We start from the raw sequence: 16,782 nt of genomic DNA, 5'->3' as shown, positions 1-16,782 counted from the left end.
ATGGTGATGAAGATGATGAAGACCCCTACATTTCAGAGCTTCCAATATGCTAGACCCTATGCTCAGTGCTTTAAATATATTATCTTGTTTCACCCTGACTACTTCCCATGAGGAAGGGATTATTATTGATTCTAATTTCAAAATGAGGAAAGTGAAGCTCAGAGAGGTTGGTAATGTATTCAAGGCCACCCAGCTAAAAGGAGCAGAGCTTGGATTTGAATCTGACACTGAATTCAAAGCCTGTGTTGCTAACCATTACGCACACTGCCTCTTATTATGTTATTTCCTTGTCTGTTAAGTTGCACTGGATGCAGGTTGCATTGCATGGTTGTATTAAGGATCTAGTGAAATGATTGATATTTGCTTCCTGTGTTTGCTGCCTGTGAATATTGTGCTTCCTTCTCGGATGAATGTAAACTTGCCAGTGACATTCATAAAGTAATCCTCAGGACCTTTACTAACTAAGAGGCAGAAAAACTATTAACAGAGGGCTGGCCCATGGCTCACTTGGGAGAGTGTGGTGCTGATCACACCAAGGCCACGGGTTTGGATCTCTATATAGGGATGGCTGGTTAGCTCACTTGGGAGAGTGTGGTGCTGACAACACCAAGTCAAGGGTTAAGATCCCCTAACTGGTCATCTTTTAAAAAAGAAAAACTATTAACAGAGGGCTGGCCCATGGCTCACTTGGGAGAGTGTGGTGCTGACAACACCAAGTCAAGGGTTAAGATCCCCTAACTGGTCATCTTTTAAAAAAGAAAAACTATTAACAGTTATTTCTGGGAGCTGGAATTTGCAAGGGACCTTCACTTTATAAGTTTTACAATTTTGTAATATTTGTGTGTGTGTGTGTTGTGTCTTAACAATAGCCAAGGATGCAATTAGAAAAGAACAATAAATATTAAGTTCGAAGAAAGAGAAAAGCTGGAGATCTTGGGTGTTGCTCTGGCTCTATTGTTAACTGGTGGTGAAACCACTTAAACCCTCAGCTTCCTTGTGTGTAAATGAGGAATTAGACATCTTCCTGCTTCCTTCCAGTTCTTGCGTTTTATGATTCTAAACCAAAGTCCACGACTTCTCTGGCAGGATGTAAATTCTGGCCTCTCTGGATTCTGGTGCCTGCTGTGGAATTTCTGGTCTTCCCACTGCTCAGTGGGCATGTTTTGTCTTGCTCGTGTCCTCCTTCTATGTACTTACATTTTTTCTTACTCGTGTATGAGGTGTACAGAAACTTGTTATAATGAATCATTTCAGGAGCCAAGAAGACAGTGATTCCAAAGAGTTTGGTGGAAACTCCACTTAAAATTTATGACTCACAATTAACTTGAGTCTCCATGCCCGGTTATCTTATGACAGCTTGAAAGTGTGCCACTGAACTGGACTGAACTATTTTAAAAACTAAAAATAATACTAGTTATCATTTATCAACTGCTTGCTATGGGCCAGACATTGTACTAAGAGATTGTATGCATGATCTCATTTAATCCTCATAAAACCCTGTGAGAGATGTGCTATGATTGCCATCATCCCCATTTTACAGGTTGGAAAACCAAGGCTTAAAGAGGTTAAGTAATTAACTATTTCGTGTCTTTGAACTAAGTTTCGGTTTTAGGTATTTATTGCTGTGTAACAAATTGCCACAAAACTTAGTGGCTTAAAACAACCACCATTGTATTCTTTCTCATGGTTCTCTGGGTTGACTGGTCTCAGCTGAGTGGTTCTCATTTGGGGGCTCCCAGATGGCAGCTAGAGTCCTATGGATGCCCAAGCAGGACACTGGGACACCTGTGCTTCTCTCTGTCTCCATACAGTCTTGTGCTTCTTTATGTGGCCTCTCTATGTGGTGTCTCCACATGGCCTCTCTAAGTGGCCTCTTTATGTGGCCTCTTCATGTGGCATCTTCACACAGCCTCTTCACATGTTCTTTCCGCAGGCAGGCTAGACTTTGTACATGGGTACTCAGGGCTTCCAAAAACACATAATCAGTCTTTCTTAATGCCTGAGCTAAGAAATTCCAGAACATCACCTCCACCACATTCAACTGGTTAATGCAAGTCAGAGAGCTAGTCCCTATTCCCTATTCCACCAGGAGGGCACCACATAAAGGTGGGGGCACCAGTACACGTAGTTCAATAGGGAACATTTTGGGAGACTAGCTACTGCAGAGTATAAATGACATTGAGTTGGGACACTTGGCTAATAGAAAATAAGGGATTTGTGGGCCCCTAAAGACGGAGATGTAGTAGTAGAAGCTGAGAAGTAAGAAAGTAGAGAAGAAGCTAGTTATACTGACCAGCAAGGGCTGGCTGGTTAGCTCACTTGATTAGAGTATGGTACTGATAACACCAAGGTCAAAGTTTTGGATCCCCATACCAGCCAGCTGCCAAAAAAAAAAAAAAAAAAAAAAAAAAAAAAGAGGAAAATATACTGACTGGCAGAGATATATTTTTTTTAAAAAAAGAGTACTATTTTCAGAGTTTTAAAGTGTAGTGTTGGGTGTCTGTAAAAAAAAAAAAAAAAAAGCACAGTAATCACCAAACCAAAATAAAAAAACCTAAAGGCAAAGCAGAATAACCACATAATCTTAAAAAAGAAGAACAAAGTTGGAGAACTCACATTTCCTGATTTTAAAACTTACTGCAAATCAACAGTAAGTGAGACAGTGTGGTTCTGGCATAAGGACAGACAGAGAGATTAAGAGCACAGAACCAAGAGTCCAGAAATGAACTCACATTTACAGTCAGCTGACTTTCAGCAAAAGTGCTAAGACAGCTTGTATTAGTCCATTTCTGTTGCTTATAACGAAATACATGGAACTGGGTAATGTATAAGAAAATAAAATTTCTTTGCTTACAGTTTCTGAGGCTGAGAAATCCAAAGTCCATTTGGTGGTGGTGACAGTGACCCAGAGGTCTAACATGGCAAGATGGTGGAAGCAGAGAGAGCAGAGAGAGACTAACCTCCTCATTCACTCTCATTTAAAGCCCTCAGAACCAGGCTCCTGTCTATCATTTCTAATCCATTCACTACTGCAGGGTCCTACAATCCAATCACCTCTTTAGGGCTCCATCTTTCAATTACCGTAAGAGGATTTCCCATCCTCCCAACAGTCACAGTGGGGGCCGAGTTTCTAATACGTAAAACTTGGGGGACACAATTCAGGCTTCAATGAGTTTTGGGGGACATTCAATCCACTACACAGTTCGATGGAGGAAAGAACAGTCTTTTTATATAAATGATATTAGGATAACTGGATATCCACAAGCAAAAGAATTGGACCCCTTCCTTATTCTATACACAAAATTAGCTCAAAGTGGATTACATACCTAAATGTAAGAACTAAAACTATAAAACTCTTACAAGAAAACATAAAAGTAAGTCTTCATGACCTTGGGTTAGGCAAAGACTTCCTAGATGCAACAAAAGAATAAATTGATAAATTGGACTTCATCAATTTAGAGGGATAATTTTTTTTCCCCTTACAAAAAGAAGGAAAAAAATGCTTATTAAATAAAACAAACAGGGACCTTTTGGTAAGAACATGGAACAAAAGGCTTTTTCATACACTGTTGATGGGATTATAAATTGGTTCAGCCTTTTTGTTGGTCAATTGGGTGGTATCTGTCAAGATTATAAAAAGAGCTAGTACAGAAATAGTGCTTACTTTATGTTGGGCACTATTCTAGGTGCCTTACACATCTGTACTTCTGTGGTATCCCAACAACCGTATGGGGCAGGTACTGTTACTGCTCTCATTTTACAGTCAAGGAAAATAAAGCACTGAGAGGTTAAGTAACTTGTCTGAGGTCACACAGCTAGTAAGTAAAGAAGATGGGCTCTGAACCCAGTCTGGCTCCAGCAGCTATGCTCCCAGTTGTTCTTGTACACACTCTGCAAAGTATATCTGTCCTTTCACCCAACAATTCCACATCTAAGAATCTTCCAAAATTTTCTCAAAACCCTGACACGTGTGCCCCAAAACATATCATTTAGAATATTTACCATAGCATGGTTGCAATAGAGAAAAATTGGAAACAACTTGATGCCTGTTGAAAGGCCATTGGTTAAATAAACTATGTATGGATCATTTACACAATGAAATATGGTTTAAAAGAATGAGCTTGATCTCTATGATATGATGTGAGAAGCTATTTATGATGAAAATACTTTGCAAAACAATATCTTGATCTAGATCAATACCTATGTATGTTGTACGATCTTGCTTTACTAAAACAAAGCAAAAGATTATTTGTGCGCAAGTGCATACATATATACCCCAAAGGTTGAAAGTCGTGACTTCTAGGAAATAAGATTAAGAGGAAGCAAAGGAAGACTTTCACTTTTTACTTTATATATTTGTGTATTTGAATTTTGAACAAAAATATATACGGTTTCTCTAAATAAAGAAACTTACTCTATTTTTTAAAAGAAAGGAATCTGAAAGGCTATTCAGGAATCTTCTGTCATGTTAAAGGTTGTGAAAAGCCCGTTCTCTGCTGACCTCATGTCTTCACCTCTTCCCAGGTTGTCGCAGCCCCAGCCTGGACTTTTCATTTCTGTCCCATTGATCTTCCTGCAGCTCCCAAACGATTTGCTGTTTTTCACCTCTCTACCTCTGCCTGGGATACCTTTCCCAACTGATCCCCTGTCACTTCCTATCCATCGTTTAGGGCCAAGTTTGTGAGTCACTTTCATTGAGAAGACTTCCCCTATCTGCTAAGACAGCAGCAAGGGCCCCTGGACTCTCCTGGAGAACCCTGTGTTTGCCACTTTCACCACAGTGACCCTGAATTGTAATTTTATATTTTCCCTTGGTTTCTACAATGGACCCCATGGGTCAGGGGCTACGCTTTTCATTTGTGTTTCTACTGTGCCTGGTACAGAACTGGTGCTTAGTTAATGTTCCTCGAAAGAGGAAATAAATGCATAAATGAATCCTTACAAAAGAATAAAATATCAGGTTGGCCAGTTAGCTCAGTTGGTTAGAGCACAGCCTCAGAACCCCAAAGTCACAGGTTTGGATCCTGGTACTGGACAGCTGCCAAAAAAGGAATAAACTATTGACCCCTTCCCACTATGTCATTTTATATTCTAATACACTAAAACCTGAATATAGATTAGGTTCATAGTGGAGCCCACCTGTTTATTCTTTTCTATCTCTGTCTTTCTCTCCGTCTCTCTGTCTCTCTATATATACTGTATATATTTTATATACATATAAAATTTAGAGCACTGGCTTCATGGGTGAGCTCAGAAGGCCCTGTGCTTGGTTTCATGCTCTGCCATTGCATGACAGAAATTCTTGATACATTTTTTTTTTTTTTAAAGATGACCGGTAAGGGGATCTTAACCCTTGTCTTGGTGTTGTCAGCACCACGCTCAGCCAGTGAGCGGACCGGCCATCCCTATATGGTATCCGAACCCGGGGCCTTGGTGTTATCAGCACCGCACTCTCCCGAGTGAGCCACGGGCCGGCCCTTGATACATTTTTAACAAGGAACTTTTCATTTTCGTTTTGCACTGGGCCCTGCAAATTACGTAGCCCGTCCCAAAGCCATTTATGCACTCACCGTGATGATGGGATCTTGAGTCATATTGGAAACCTCTGTGGCTCAGAAGACCAAGAAAACAAGTTGAGACCATGCATCACAGAGTGGCTTGTGTAGAACCTTTGACAACTGGCTTACTGCATGTGCCCCAGTGTGCTAATCCCTTCCATTCTAGTGACTTCAGACACCATCTTCACCATTTCGATTTCAATAAAGGGTAAGAAAACTCATTCTGAGAATAGGCCAGGACTTAAATTTTTACCATTGTCAGTACCAATAAAGGTACCTCTTATTTTTTCCACATAATCCCTCTGCAATGTCTGGTCTAATATCCCTTCTAGCTTTTATGTGACTTTTCCTGAAAGACCCTAAGAGGTGAAAACATTTTCCTCTAAATCGATTGTTTTCCTACCCCGGGTAGTTTAAACAAAACTTTGTCAACAAAGCTACACTCCTTTTCCTTACAATTTCTGAAGAATACTTCTTGATAAGATTTATTTTTCATCACATTCAGTGAACTTAAAAAGAGAAGCAAATTTAGAATCGAGACTGTGTTTTCATGTTCATTTGACTTTTATTTATTTTTATCTGTTTTTGTTGTTTTTTAGTGAGAACCTCTGTCCACAGGCCTGCCACAAGCTTCCAGATATTATAAGCCTTCCTTCCTTACAGGGCAAAATCATACAAGTCATTTGACCCACAGTCACACTCAGGACACAGACTCTCTTGAGAATCCATTTTTATTAAGATGAAGCAACAAAGGAGCAGCCGAGGAAAGAATTGTAACTAAGGATAGAATAAAAAGCAGAAGTGCGGGTTTTCACAGATTTCTATTGAGAGTCTATACAATTCTTGGATACTGATAAGAATCTTTGCCTTTACTCCTTCCAGATAGCTGGGGAGCAGGGGACCAGTGGAGCGGACACTTAGGGGCTCTTATGAACCCCAAGGGAAATCACATCTGTGCCTCAATTTCTTTACGTGTAAACATGTTAACATAATAAATCATAACACTGAGCACTTACTGCTGGGCACCCCACATAATGCTTTACATGCACTCATTTGTTCATTTAGCCAATATTTATTGAGCACGTACTATGTGCAGTGCTCTTTTAAGCACTGGGGATTTAACAGTGAACAAAGTCCTTATGCTTCAGGATTGTGCATTCATTGAATCTGCCCAACAATCCTTTGATGTCAGCCCCTGCTTGTCAGATGAGGAATTTGAAACTAAAAGTGGTTAAATAAAATTTGCTCTAAGATCACATGTCTAGTCAGTGATTGAGCTGGGATTCAAACTCAGATTCATCTGACTCTCTACAGCCTGTATGTTTCATCACTAGGCTGTGCAGAGCCTCAGAAAAAGGAAATAATAGGAACAGCATATATGGGTGTTTTGCGGCCAAAGAACTAAAAGTTGGCAAAGTCCTTAAGTGGGGAGAGTACCCTGGGAATTTGAGAGAGTGTAAATAGAGGAGTTGAGAAATACTTTCACTGTTTTGTGGCTTGAGAAAGGAGCTAAGGTTGTCTTGGAATCTTTTCCCCTAATGTAAAATGACAGGGGCAGCCTGTCATTTCATAGAATCACCTAGTTTTGAGGTGTCCAGGTACATATTGGGGAAACTCACGTGCATAAGGGAATCCTGCAATAAGAGGAAAACACTGATGTTTGCACACAACAGGTCTAGAAACTCTATTCAATGAAAGGGTGAAGCTTCATCAGTTCTCTGTTTGTCATCCCCATAACTTTGCTGTCACACAAGAGTTGACTAACTACCCTCCAGGTAAAAGGACACAAGCATAGTGCCTGGCTCCAATGTGAATTCAGTAAATACTTAGAGAAGGAATGAGTGAATAATTTCAATTCACAGTCACATAACAAGCAGTCAAAAGCAATTTTGCTGGACTCAACACATCCCAAAGGCCAATAGAATTTTTTCAAGTTCTGGGTTTCTCCTGGAGAAACCAGAGCAGGTAAACGTATCCCTCAGCACCTTCTTGGACATGCAAAGATCTTCAGAAAAATGTGGAGCTCAAAGGTCAGAGCAGAGCTGTCATTCTTGTGGGGCTACTGGGAAGTCAAAACAATGACAAAGAAATGTACAGAAGGGATCTGTGAAGATGAAAATCATTGGAATCAAGACATCACAATTGAAAGAGCCTCATTCAGCCTGAAATAGAAGTATTGACTTAGCTCAGTTTCTTTTTTTATTTTTTGGCAGCTGGCTGGCACAGGGATCTGAACCCTTGACCTTGGTGTTACAACATTGTGTTTTAACTAACTGAGATAACTGGTCAGCCCCAAAATTTTCTTTACAATGGATTTTTTTTTTCTTGCACCTGGCCAGTACAGGGATCTGAACCCATGACCTTGGTGTTATAAGGCTGCACTCTAACCACTGAGCTAACTACCCAGCCCCTGATTTAGCCCAGTTTCTATTTTTCAAGATGAGAATGATTTAAGGTCAAAGGACAGAAATACTGATAAGTTGTTAAGTTCATTAATTGCACCAGAGAGAGAACATGACCCGTTTAAACACTCAAACCTAACTCAGCCATTCACAGATGAGCATTTCCTAACCCCCACCCAAAACACACATGCTCCATTATATGCACATACAGTCCCCCTGTCATTGTAATCAGATCATATAAATGACATCAACTCACTTCAACCAGCTGGGACCTTCCAAAAAGGTATTGTAACATGAATTTCATTTCCAACAGAGCGAAGAGTATACAGCTCAGAAAGGGTGGTGGTGTTTCCAAAGCCCCCCACCCCTTAGCATGAGTTGATTCTAGGTTGCCAATCTGTCCTCCTGGATGTGGTTGGCCTGTTTGTTTTAGTACCATTCAACACATTTGAAGATCCCACTGACCGTCGGATTGGCTTAGGAAACTATTTGCCACACTGATGCAACTCTTGCGACAGAGGTCTGAAATTGGCATCTCTTCTGGCCTTTGTGTCTTTGAGTGTCCCAGCTGCATGGGTATCAAACTGCGGATTTTGAGCTTGGTGTAGAATTTGGGAAATGAGGGGCTTGAAAAGTAATATACCAGGGGGTCCAGCATGCTGTTCATGTAAGTGAAACTGAGGGTCACATAGAGGGCTATGTGGACAGACGGATCACAAGCACTCGAGGGCACTGTCCAGAGGAAATAGAGTCTGGCTGACACGCTGGGCAGGTAGCACGTGATGAACACAACTGCCACCACCATGATGAATCGGGTGGCCTTCCTCATCCGAGTCTGTCTGGCCAGCTGCTGCCTGTGCTGCAGGCTCCAAACAATCTTGAAGGAGCAAAACAAGATGATGCCGAGGGGCAGAAAGAACTCCAGCTGGAACATGATGTCGTGCCAGCCATTGGCTGACTCCATGATGAAGCTCTCACAAGATATGGCCTGCTCTTGCACACACAGGTGGCTCTCCATCAAAAGATACAGTGTCCCCAGGATGACCACGGCCCAAAGGGCACAGACGATGCCAGCCGCAGTCCGGTTGGAGATGGCATTCACCATGTGGTGGGGGTGGACTACTTTGAAATACCTGTCCACGGCCACCAGCGTCAGGAAGATGATGCTCCCTGCCCTGTTCATGGCCAGCATGAAGAGCACCACCCGACAGGGAATATCCTCGAAAGCCCAGTGTCTGCGTCTGAGGTAGTAATCTGTCCGAAAGGGCAGGCAGATAATGAGGAGGAAATCAGCCACGGCCAAGTTGAAAAGGTAAATAGTGCTTGGCTTCCAGGTCTTCATGTGAAAGCAGAAACCACACAGGGCGACCCCGTTGCCCAGGGTGCCAAGCAGGAAGGCCAGAATGAGCAGCGGTGGCAGCACCTGAGTGATGGGGTCTCCTTCAATGAGGCAACATGACCCGTTGTACATGGTGCAGAGGGGACAAGTGTCCCGTGTGCCGAGAGGCCCCTGAAGTCCCCACAAAGGCACTGATGCTTATCTGAATGCTACCACTCACCAGCTGCTGTTCTTCTAACTTTATCACCCTGGGGTGCCTGTACCACACATGCAGGTGGATGTATTAAGAAGGGAATGCCAGGAAATGAGAGACCTGGTGAGGTCCTTTCTCTGGAACCCCGTCACAAGCTGCCTGTCTCCCCGAGGGGCAAAGCCTGTAGCACAGCAAGGCTTGGAAATACCTGCAATTTCGCACACGTGGAAGTTTCTGGAAAGCTGACGGTAAGTCCAAGGAGATTCACGCTGTAGAGGAGTTGTTGGGATCAGCCCCAGGATAATTTTTATTTTCAGCTTCACTCTTCCTCTTCGGACTCAGTCTGTGCTGAAGAGTGCACCAAGCTGCTCAGAAGGCACGAAAGAAGCTAATTTGTCCTCCCTCCTGGTGGAGAAATACAAACATTTCCTGGAGCTGTTCTGGGCCCCTGCTTTACTTCCCTCCCCTGACCTTTGCCTGACTGCCCCCATCCTTTCCCTCGTCCCATGGGACATCCCTTGCAGTGCCAGAGAGGGGAGGCTTTGCTCTGCAGCTTCTCAAAGTCATTTCCTGCACCCACACCCAAAAATATAACGCTCAAAAATTGGAAGGGTCTGTGGAGAAAAAAAGTTCTAAACACAACATTTGTAGGGTGTTATAAAAATTCTTTGAAGGGAGTCACCTTGCCTCCCCTCCATTCCCAATTCCTTACCCTTTGCATCTTTCTGTGGACCCAAGTGCCCAGTTACACAAGGAGCCAGACCACGAAATTGGTCTGAAGTTTACTTCTCTTATGTCTGTGTCCATGAAACAGCCTCTTTGGGAGCCAGATCCCCGCTTGCTGGGAGGCAGAGCCTAGTGCTCTTGCAAAAAGAATCTGGCTCTGAGTTTCCCATTGGCTGGTCAAAAGATCCAAACACCACATCATGTTCTTAATTTTAATTATGTGCTGAGCCTATTGGCGGGGGCAGATAAGGATTGGAGGAGTTGGTTAAGGAGTCTGGCTCTAAAAAAATCACGGGTAAAATTAGACTGCACAAAAAACTGGAGTCTTTGCTAAAATTTCCTGTCCTTTGGCATTAGAGATGATCAATCTGCCTTGTGCCTTTCAGCTGCCAGTTTAGGAAAGAGGTGTATTGAAAAAATGTATGTGCCTCCTTCCACATGCTGATTGAAGCTAAATTCCTCCCACTGAATGCCAGACTCCCAATCAGCCCACCAACATTCCCCGCTGCCCCACCCTAGCACAGACCACTGTCACTCCCACCTGGATTGTTTCAACCGTTTCCTAACTGGTTTTTCTTCCTCTAGTCTGTTCCCTGTAATTCAACTCCCACGCAACAATTTGGTTTTTCTTTTTTTTTTTTTTTTTTCCTTTTTTCTCTTTTTTACTGACCGGCAACGGGATCGCAACCCTTGGTGTTGCGCCTGCACTGTGCTCAGCCAGTGAGCGGGAACCGGTCTCCACATGGGATCTGAACCCTCGGTGGGAGCACCGCCGCGCTCACAAGCGGCGCACTCTCCAGTGCGCCACCGGGCCGGCCCAACAATTTGGTTTTTCTAAAACACATTCATGATCCTATCCCTTTTCTCACTTAAAAAACGTCACTAGCTTCCTTCGATTTGCTAAGGTGGTAGACTGGTGACCTATGGGCCATATCTGGTTCAAAAACCAGTTTGGTTTGGCCTGTTTTGAAAACCTGGGACTGTCCTATACAAACCTGGATTTTCATTTTCTCTTAGAAAATTGGAAGATCTGGCCACCCTGGGCCAACAGTCCCACATGGTAACCATCAGCTGGAGCTGAAAGTAGCTGCCTGGTTACACAGGGCATGAATGCTGCAATTTGCCACAGTCCCCACCACTTCCTATTACTTTGAATCTAGTCAGCTTCTCTCATTTACATGCCTGGTCTCTGCGGGATTTTGAGTTTGTCACCTCTGCTCTAGGTTAAAGATCACATTCCTTGGATTGATATACAAGGTCCTTCAATAATGATTCCCAATCCACCTTTCCAATATAATTCTCCCACCACTTTCCTCTTTACACCCTACTTGTTAATTTCATAACTTCTAATAACTAAATGTGTCCACCAAACTTCTACATATAGTTCCCCCGCTAATCCAGGAGCTCCTTGAAGACAAAGCCCATGTTCTTGGCAGGAGGGGCATAGAATAAGGATCTGGATGACCAACTCCTACTTTTCACGAGAGCTCATAACAGCCAGTTTCACTCTGTGGGCCCTGTGATTTCATGAAAAGGAGTTAACTAACAGGGGTAACCACTGTAGGATGTAACACCCCAAGATGAGGCTGGGTAACTCGAATACCTCAACATGCTCAGGCTGGATTTTTCAACAAATGGAAAGTATTCTTTATCCTATGTTATCAGAGACTGTTGGAATTCTTGTAAATGCGAGTACTTCCCTTTTCTCCACAAGACTATCACCAGCCTTTCTTTTCTACGTCCTTTGTCAAATCACCTTCTTCTCTCTTTTCAACTGTAGAATTACCTGGAAGACAAAGGACTTAGGAAGAAAAGATCAGTTTCTATTTCTTTGGAAGTCTACTGGTTTTTCATGTGTAATCTGATTTCATTCTACCCCAGAGCTTCAAGAAAATGGCATGTCTCTCACTGGACTACATGCCCCAGACCATGCTCTGGTGCCCTATTTCTTTGTGCATCAAATTAAAATCTATCCAAAAACTAACTCAAAATGGATCTGAGACTTAAATACAAGAGCTAAAACTATAAAACTCTTAGAAGAAAACAGTGCAAAACCTTCAAGATGATGAATTTGGCAATGATTTCTTACATATTATACCAAAAGCAGAGGCAAGAAAAGAAAAAAAGATAAATTGGATTTCATCAAAATTAAAAACCTTTGCGTGTCAAAAGACACTCTCAACGGAGTGAAAGGCAGCTGGTGAAATGAGAGAAAATATTCCATAATCTGGTATGGAATGAACATCCAAAATATATAAAGAACTCCTGTAACTCAAGAAAAAACAAACAACCCAGTTAAAAAATGGGCAAAGGACTTAGACATTTCTCCAAAGAAGATAAACAAATGGCCCATAAGCACGTTGAAAAGATATTCAATATCACTAATCATTAGGTAAATGCAAATCAAAACTACAAGATACTTCTTCACATACATTAAGATGGCTATTATTTTTAAAAACCTAAAAAACAGAAATTAAGTGTTGGTGAGATTGTGGAGAAATTGGAACCCTTGTGCATTGCTGGTGGGAATGTCAAATAGTACCATGTGTAGTACACGGTTCCTCAAAAAAAAACTGAACAATAGAATTACTGTATGATCCAGCAATTCCATTTCTGGGGATATGCCAAAAGAAATGAAATCAGGGACCTGAACAGTTATTTGTACTCCCATGTTCACAGCAGCATTATGCACGATAGCCAAACGGTGGAAGCAACCCAAATGTCCATCAGTTGATGAATGGATAACAGAATGTGATATATATACACACAATGAAATATTATTTAGCCTTAACAAGAAAGGAAATTTTGACACATGTTACAACATGAATGAACCTTGAAGACATTATGCTAAGTGAAATTAGCCAGTCACACACAAAAAAAACCTTATATGAAATACCTTGCATAGTCAAAATTATAGGGACAGAAAGTAGAATAGTGGTTACCAGGGACTGGGGAGACAGGTAGGTGGGGAATGAGTGTTTAGTGGGTACAGAATTTCAGTTTGGGAAGATGAAAAAAGTTCTGGAGATGGATGGATGGTAATGAGGTGCAGCAATGTGAATGTATTTAATGTCACTGAACTGTTCACTTAAAAATGGTTAAGATGGGAAATTTTATGTCATGTATATTTTACCATATATACAAAAATTAAAATCTGTCTATAATAGTCTACTGCCATTGAAGCAAATATACAGGGCTGACTTTATGGATTGCCATGGAAATATTCTGTGACACATTGTTAGGTAATCAAGCAATTTCGCCTCCATTTCTGTAAAATTGTACTCATATCTACGTGTGTTTATATAAACAGAATGAGGTTTGGAAGGATGTTGACCAAGATGTTGGTGATGAGTGTCTCTCTGGGTTGGTTGGATATTGAATAATTTTTTATTTCTTTTTCATATTATTCTTTACTCTTTGAATTTTCTACCAAGCAAGCATGTATTATTCTTGTGAACTGAAAAAGAATACGAAAAATACAAAGAAAAAAAAAAAAGGGAAAATAAAATCTACTTTGAACTTCCATTTGCTGGATTTGACTATCCCGTCTTCCCTCAACATTCCCACCTTGGGGTGATTCTTTGTCCTTTCCTTCTTTCTTATGATTTTAGTTCTTTAAAATCTTTTATCTCCTCTTAGTTACTAAATACTTTTGGCTCCCTATTACCCACCCACTCTGGGGAAAGCAAATTCCCTCCAGCAAAGGAATGACCAAAAGATGATTCTACTGTAATCTTCCACCCAAGTAGACTCACAGATTCATGAAATTCAGGGACAGAGTCTGAATTGGATTAAAATATCCTTGTGGAGAGCCTTGTCACTCCCAGTGCCATGCTCAGACCAGCAGCCACAGCATCACCTGGGAGCTGGTTAGAAATGCAGAACCTCAGGCCACAGCCCAGACTGACTGAATCAGAATCTGCACTTGAATAAGATCCCAAGTGACTCATGTGCACATTCAAGTTTGAAAGGTACTACCTATAGTCTCTTGTACTTAGTACAATAGAAGCTGAGGAGATATTTGTCAAACCGAATTAGATTAGTTTTGATGAAAAACATGCAATTATTTAGACAAGTTGTTGCAGCATGTTCCTGTCTGCTGAAGGGCTCTTAATGCCACCACCTGGCAGTGTGCTGGCGGTGAGATTCCTTTTTTCCTTCAGCAATTCTGACCAGCAACCTTGTCCATAACAGGAGCATCATTGATTCCTAAGGCTGCCAGGTCCCAATGAAGTAAAGATGGTGCCTGCTCAGAACCCACTGTCCACCTCCAAGTCAATCAGGGGGCAGTTCTTCATGCAGCCGGCTGGATTCTGAAGCACTCTGGAGACAGGTATGTCTCCCACTGAGCAGGTCACTGTGTTCCCATAGGTAACATGGCCCTCCATCACCTGTTTGCACAGCAGAACTTAGTGGGTGAGGAGGTCATTTGCCTGGAGAATCTCCACAAGTGCGTCGTTGTTGTTGCTGGTGTCCCTCGCCAGCGGAACAGGGTGGGCTGCAGCTTTTCACGCCTTCCACACACCAGCTGCAGGGCCTCCTGGTCTGGAAGGGACTGCCCTGGCCTGCGGTACATGCTTGACATGTCCTGTAGCACCTTTGCGTGGCTTTGCACTTCCTCCCCCGCACTGACTCTCTCTGACACCTGCTCTGATTTCTCTTGTTTCTCCTTGACCAAATTCTTATCAGCCGGTTCGCAGCCTAAAGGTCCTCAGGGTGGTGTTCTTCAGAAGCCTTGTCAGAAGCTTTGAATTTTCTTCATCAACATCAAAGATGGAGCTCTTTGGCCAAGGAGAAGGTGGGGGTAAGATTTTACACATTGGTGGCTTAGGGTCTTGTTTTATGATTCCTTATTTCTTCAGCATCCGATAAGCATCTTGGACCTTGATGTCTTCTGGAAACCAGAGTCTTTCAGTGACTCTTCCTTTAATTTTGTCTGTGGCCCAAGACCCTAGGTACTTTGGGGACAACAGTTTGATCAGCTCGTTCAGAAGGTAGAACTTGGCCGCCTCACTGGGGAACTTTTCTCCACTGTGATTCATACACATTTCCAGCACTGTTAAGGCATAAATAGCTTCTCTCTCTTGCAGAGACTAGATCTTGTGGGCCAGTAGCCAGGGCACATGTGTGGGGCCATTGGGGTCAGTGTTCACCTGCTCAGAGAAATTCTGGATAGCTGATCAATCCTGTTCTGACACGCCCGGGTTTATGTCTTTGTTGAGCCACAGCTCCAGTGCTACTGCCAGGCCTGGGAGGGGGGCCCTCAGCCATCTTGTCCCCACTGTGGCCCTACTCCCAGCTGCCACCACCATTGCTACCATCAACCCAACCCCACTGTTGTGGCCATGGCCACTGGTGCCCTTTAGCTGCCGCCACTGCCTGGTATGACTTTACCTTAATATGTGTTAGAAAAAAAATACCACAGATACTTTGGGCCAATGATTACAGAAGGGTCTTGTGAATGAGGGGTATAAGGGAGAATTGTTAAAATTCCTATGGGCAGAAAAGAAGGATGTTCCAGACAAAATGAAGAGAATGGAAGAAGTCAGGCTAGAGCGCATGTGAGGAACATTTGAGGAATATGGAAACTGGAATCCATATCCAGGAACTGTGAGGAATAAAACGCCACAGTGGGAAGGGCTGTTTTGCAGGGGACACTGAATTAAGAGCAGGGGAGCCATTTTGGAAGGTGTGATGTTGTAAAGGACAAGGGGAGTAGTTGAAAAAGAGGAGAGAGAAGCAACAGGTTCTGTCTCTCCCTCCCCTTCCCTTGCCTGCCCTGGAAACTCAGTACTGCCCTGGGAATTGTCACCTGGGAATTCTGTGGCTCAGAGCCCATGTATATTGTTTTCTCTTTCTAGTATTTTCCATGGCGAGCCATAGTGGTGATACTATTGGGGGATGAGGCCCTCCAAATAACTGAAGCCCCCTCCCTCATATGCCAACACTGAAAGTCAGTTTCTCATCCTCTTCCTCGGATTCCACATCAGAAAAAGGAAACTGTTAGTACCATCCACCAAATAACTCAAGCCATAAGCTTGGTTCCCGTTTCTTCCTGGTTCAAGCACAACCCGCAATCTGTTCATCATACATCCTAAATCTCTCTCCACCTCATTGCTGCTACTTTGGCTGGTCCAAGGTTTTGGAGGAAAGCAGCAGCCTCCTGATTGGTCCCCCTGCCTCCAGTCTTGCTCGTCCTCCAATCCGTTCTCCAGAACTCAAATCCGATGCTGTCTCTCACCTGGCTGAACACTCCAGTGCCTTCCCTTTGCCCTTAGTGGGGACTCGAGAGGGCCGACAAGGCACTGAGGAACTGGCCTCAACACCTCCAGCACAAGCTGTAACTGTGTTTAGAATCAAAAGACTGTCTTACAGAGACCTCTGGGGACATTTCTTTCCCTCCTAGGCCTAGCTAACTCCTCTTTTGTAGGCCTCAGCTGAGACTGAAATCTTCCAATAAAACTTTCTACTATGATGGAAATATTCTGTAATATACATGTAGCTATTGAGCTCTTGAAATGCAGTAATAGGAATTTTTTAATATTATTTAAGATTTTTTTTTTT

The 16,782-nt window shown here is 42.7% G+C and overlaps 1 protein-coding gene and 1 pseudogene across 1 annotated transcript; both read right to left on the bottom strand.

Annotated features, from left to right (window-relative positions):
- Positions 1-8,260: 8,260 nt before the first annotated feature.
- On the bottom strand, positions 8,261-9,637 carry HCAR1 (hydroxycarboxylic acid receptor 1). Its single transcript, XM_008577706.1, has one exon. It carries the CDS (start codon positions 9,429-9,431, stop codon positions 8,400-8,402), a length of 1,032 nt encoding a protein of 343 aa, XP_008575928.1. The 5' UTR covers positions 9,432-9,637; the 3' UTR covers positions 8,261-8,399.
- Positions 9,638-14,285: 4,648 nt separating this feature from the next.
- LOC103594491 lies at positions 14,286-15,530 on the bottom strand (annotated as a pseudogene).
- Between the last annotated feature and the right edge of the window lie 1,252 nt (positions 15,531-16,782).

Source organism: Galeopterus variegatus, unplaced genomic scaffold (assembly GCF_000696425.1).
Source record: "Galeopterus variegatus unplaced genomic scaffold, G_variegatus-3.0.2 Scaffold1568, whole genome shotgun sequence".
Classification (NCBI taxonomy): Eukaryota; Metazoa; Chordata; class Mammalia; order Dermoptera; family Cynocephalidae; genus Galeopterus; species Galeopterus variegatus.
The sequence above is the reverse complement of the archived record's forward strand: the minus strand, read 5'-3'. Positions and strand labels throughout refer to the sequence as shown.